At 48.9% G+C, this 5260-nt stretch overlaps 1 protein-coding gene across 1 annotated transcript; it reads right to left on the bottom strand.

The window, feature by feature from the left end:
- SOCS1 (suppressor of cytokine signaling 1) lies at positions 1-4971 on the bottom strand. Its single transcript, XM_049835419.1, has 2 exons — positions 4864-4971; positions 1-2905 (listed from the first exon to the last, which is right to left on the bottom strand). Exon 2 carries the CDS (start codon positions 2828-2830, stop codon positions 2207-2209), a length of 624 nt encoding a protein of 207 aa, XP_049691376.1. The 5' UTR covers positions 2831-2905; positions 4864-4971; the 3' UTR covers positions 1-2206.
- Positions 4972-5260: the final 289 nt, after the last annotated feature.

Genomic DNA, 5260 nt, shown 5'->3' on the forward strand with positions numbered 1-5260 from the left:
TGAAATGGGCTCAATATGCTTTTCATTCCATGCCTCTCAGTGGGAAGCCCCTTACTGCATATCTAGGTCTCATCTCATTTTTATCAGGGGTAGTGGAGAACCTTCTAAGCTACATTGGGCTTGTTCTACCACTAATGCTGTTATGTGGACACTCGTTTATATAGCAAGGCAAGTCATTAGTTTGTGGGCTGAAGGGTTAAAAGATACTGCAGTGTGGGACAGGGAAAGAGATAACAATCTCTGCTGACAGAAAACCAGTTTGGCAGCCTTCAACATACAAAGACTTTTTTTTTTTTTTTTTTTTCCCAATTTTAACTTGTTATCGCTATTCACATTCAGGCAGTCCCTTAGCTCTGCTCTTGTATTTGCTGCGTAGCCCAGCTTTCACTATTTCCCCAATTTATATCCTTGCAACTGCTGTGGGAAGATGCATTGTTTGGCAACAAATTCCAGCTTTAGAATTAAGCAGCAATGCTGTCTGCTAATCTCAGCCAGGGATGGCTGACAAGGGAATGGGAGACTGCTAGGCAGGACCTGTCCAAAGAACATTTTTAGGGAAACAGCATAATAAAGGGTCACATGATACTGCCTCTATATTCTTTCTTTTTCCTTTTTTCACAATGTCCAATGCACTGTGAGTGATCCTTAGCCACGTTTGAGGAGGAAACCTATTTATTCCAAAGAAACATCAACAATGTTAGAGCTAATTTTGTTGAGTAAATGATATTAAACAAATTATTCAGTAAGGAACACTACATAACACATACTCGATGTTTCCTAGAAGTGGCTTTAGCTTTAAAAGGAATGTGATTCACAGTAGAGGGAGAGACCTTTTGTCTTCCAAACTCTACAGATGACTTCATCTACTGCTTACAGTTACTGTAAGCACCATAGATCTGTGCTGATAAGAGTACATTTCTGTGAAAGCCTCTGCCTTCTTTGAAGTGATTTGGTTCAGCTGGTCTTCTAAGTCAGCTTTTCATGGATTTCAGGAAATGCTTGGGGGAGGGGAGAATCACTCTATCATAATGCAGGTGACATTTTGCCAAATTAGACATCTCGAGTCATTCACAGTTACAGCTCTATGGGGCACTGATTTTGCATTTTACGAGCAGCTAGAAACCCAGTGGTGCCTTCACCAATTTCCTACAAATAGTATTACAAAACAGTCTAATGTATTTTAACTTGGACTCTAAATGCTGTTTAGCCACTAGAAACTAGAGCTGCAAATCTACAGGTTTATGCTCTCTGGATCCTGTCATGGAGCTCAGGCATAGATTCTTTTAAAGTGTCAAACCTGTGCTCTGTAGATAACCAGGAATTTAAGAAACACCTTTTTGAAGTCCAAAGATGTCTGCACCTTTGCCATTTTGTGTATGCCAATTTAAAGAGAGAACTAAGCTATCCTTCCCCCAATGCATCATCATGATACAGTGTTCACAGCCTTTTAAAGTGTGGGAATGGCATTTCTGGACAGTGTTGGTTTTCCCCACTGATGTTCATGTGGTTCGGTTTTGTCAGACAGCAACCTCTTCTTGCTTAGAGCCTTGTAGCTTTTAACAGAAATAAGGCAAGCCAGAATTAGTGCAATTAGCTCAGCCAAGGGTTTGATTCACTGTTTCAAAAACTGTGCACCACTATAGCCTTAACACACTGTTCCTGCTCATGGATTTAGAAGAGAGCTAGATTCCTGGGCAGGTTCATCCAGAGTACATTTTCTACTTACTGATATCTTTCTATTTTAGGCTTTTTGGGGCAGGAATCCTCTGTCTGCCAGACTAGCACTAAAACAGGCTAGTTTGGTAGGGTAAAGAGCAGGACCATGTGGAGACCTGTCTGCACTTACACACTCAATTAGCAGTTGAAGTTTGTCAGCAGGATAGGCACCAGAGCCCTTAAAAACAGAGATGGTTGCTTTTTTTTTTTTTTAAAAACTTTCACAATAAAGTTTATTATGTTAATATCATTAAAAATATTATAAAATAATAAAATATTCTGCTTGGCAGAAAAGTTATGCCAGGGTTTTAAAACCCCAGGTTTGTGCAAACAGTTTTTGTAAACATAAGAAGTCAAGTGTTCAAGTTCCATCCCAAAATACAGTAAATTGCTACAAAAATAAGTTTGCTCGCTGTCAAACATGTTTAAAAACCCAGGAAGCTGGATTTCTTTACGCATCTCCCGTGTCCCTATACAGTTAATGCTGTACTTATATCTGAAATGGGAAGGATTTCAGATAGTCCTTTAAAACAGGATTGAGGGGGATCTGGTTTAAGTTGTCTCTTCCGAAAGTCTTCACAATGCTCTTCCGGCAGAGCTCCTGCAGGGGCTGCACACGGACTTTGCGCAGGGGGGTAACCAGTACCTTCCTCGGGGAGCTTAGGTAATGTTCCAGCAGCTTAAACAGACAGTCAAAAGTCTCTTTGCTGCCATCCAGGCTGAAACGCCCAGTCTGAAAGTTTATCCGGATGCTGGTGGGCCCAGTCGCAGTCTTAACACTGATGGCAAAGAAGCAGTTCTTTTGTGTGCTGTCCCTGATGAGGAAGGTGCCCTCGGGCTCAGACTTCAGCTTCTCGTGGGCAGCACTGACAGTCAGAGGTCCCCAGTAGAAGCCACAGGCATCCAGCAGGCTGCTTGCTCGAGTGATGCTACTAAAATCCGCTTGCGAGCGAAAGGTTCGGAAGTGTGTGTTGCTCTGTGCCTGCACAGTGCTGGGCCGGCCTGGGCCGTGGTAGCCTCGAGCCTGTGAACGATCCCGTGCTGGAGGGTCAAGTAGACATCTCGGGTCTGCTGCAACTGCGTTATCTGCTGACACCTTGCTGTGCGCTACCATCCTACAGCCTAGGCCAGCGGATGCGGTCTTCCATAGCGTCAGCGGCTACGGCAGGGCAGCTTTCCAGCAGCTATTCTGAAATGCCAAAGAGAGACACGATGTGAGATCCCCAGAGAAAAGCGGCTGCAATCTCTGAATGACCAAGTCTTCCATTCACATGCCTCCCGCTCATTATAAAATAATAAAATATTCATTTGCCAATTTACACTGGGCAAACAACCGCTCACTTTCTGACAAGATTAGCAGTCTATCGCTATGGCAAAGTCCACAGCCCCAAAAATACTTAGCAAGGATCATTAACAGCTACAACAGATAATGCAGTTTCCCTGCTACGAGTCCATGGAAGTGTATCCGGACCTAGAGCGAGTCAAATGACAGGACCCTCTCAATGAAAAGTTAGCTTGTGTACACTTTATCCGATTCTCAAGTTTTTAGAGAACAAAGCAACAAGGTTTTACAACCAAGTTACCAATTTCTCTGCACCTCCCTCTTTCCCTTCCCCAGTCCTAACTGAGATGTCAGAACGGGGACATCATCATCAGTTGGTGCATTGTGTTGAAAAAGAGAAAGTGGGTGAAGGAAATGTAAACGCTGCAGCTGGGTATGTCTCCCGATAATTGGGGAAGACGGCGAGGTGAACAGGTGCTGTTGTGCAACTGAAGTGTAACTCGGAAGGGCAGCCTGTAACGCTGCCAATTTACACAGTAATCCTAAAACTGCCTTCCTCTCTCCTGTTAACCTGAGGCTCTGCCATAAAAGGCAATTTCCCATTCCCCCAACTTTCCCTTGGGACAGCGATGCTACAACCTCACTAGCTTACACAAATCAACCTCTATGAACCCTTAAAGCATTACTCCTTAGTCTCTCTCTCTCTCTTTTTTGTATTACATGCACTTTAAGTGGCCCAATCTAAATTGCTTCCTATTGATATATCTTCCAGCATGAGGGACTAAATTCATCCCTCGTGTTACTTCAAAGGAATTAGCAGTGCTGCACCAGGAATGAGTTTGGCCTGAAACGTCTACCTCTGACAGTGTGGTTCAATACGTCTCCGCTGGCTGCCTTGACCTTACTGGCAAGCATAGATTTTTAGGATTTATCCCTATAGTCAGTTATAGATCTGCAGCAGCAGCTTGTTGAGAATCCTTGAAGTATTCTCAGAAACGAATCCCTCAGCCACGTTACGGTTCAGGGTAACATGCTAATGAGGATTTCAAAGAAAGTACGCAGCCGGATTCCTGTCTGTGCTAATTTAACGACTTGATGTTTGGTGTCATTTAGGTCATATTACCTCCTGAAACAGCAAAGAGGGTTGTAAAATCCTCATTCTGGCAAATAACAGGCCGAAAGTAGCACTGGGCTTTCTTTACACAGCAGAAGGAAACTGATGTCAGTTTTTCCAGTTACTGGGCCAGGATCGTTGCTCAGTATTTAAAGTTAACAGAAATGAAATTTCAGGGCGCTCTGGCGAGAAATAAGCGCTAAACCCGAGATCGAAAACTCCCCAGCAGAAGCCGTCCGTAGCCAAGGGAGCGTTTGCCGTGCCTCTCCCGAGAGAGCAGAGCACACGCGGGACGCGCCCGCCTTCGGAGCCCGAAAGCCCGAGCTGGCGTCCGCTGCCAGGCTGCCCCGACCCCGCCGGAGCGGAGCCTTCGGCGGGGGCCCGGGCCCGGCCCCGGCTCGGCCCGGCCCCGGGGCCGCTCCGCTTCCCGCCGCGTAGCGAGGGTGCGGCGTCCTTGGAGAAGAGCGGCGCCGTCCCAAAACCGCTGCGCGTTCGCTTTATTGTTTTTCCCGCTGTTTTATAGCGGCCTCGAGAGCTCCGTCTTGAGCACGGACGTTGAGCCAAAGAGGGAGGAAAAGAAAAAAATGGACACCCACCCCCCCACCCCCCCCCAAAAAAAAGCAACCCCCCCCAAATCCACCGCGCTCTCTCACGACGGGCAGGGCTCCCTCGGCGTGCCGCCCAGCCCTGACCTCCTCTAACGGCGGCTGGCGAGGGCCCCGCGAGCAAGAGACCCCCCCCCCCCCCTTACCTTCGCCCGGGGCGCCGCGGCTGGGGGCCGTCCCCGGAGCGCGCAGCACTCGGGCGGGCTGCGGGCAGGGGCGAGCCGGGGCCGGCGGCGCGGCGGCGGCGGCGGCGGCTACTCCTGGCCCCGGCGGCCGGCTGAGCATCCTCCGCGCGGGGGGCCCGCCTGGCGCCGCAGCGAGCCGGGGCTCCCGCGGGGCGGGCGGGCGGGCGGCACCTCCAGCGCTCTGGGCCCCCTCATCGCCTCTGCTTTCTATTTAACGCGGCGGCGGCGGCGCTTTTCTGCCGCGCGGCTCCTCCCCCGACTTCTCCGAAAACACGTGGCCGCCGCTTCACTTTCACTTTCCGAATGAGTCACGGCCGCGCCGAGCCGTGCCCGCGGCGCCCGGGCTTCCCGCGGAGCG

This window comes from Accipiter gentilis, chromosome 33 (genome assembly GCF_929443795.1).
Source record: "Accipiter gentilis chromosome 33, bAccGen1.1, whole genome shotgun sequence".
Taxonomy (NCBI): Eukaryota; Metazoa; Chordata; class Aves; order Accipitriformes; family Accipitridae; genus Astur; species Astur gentilis.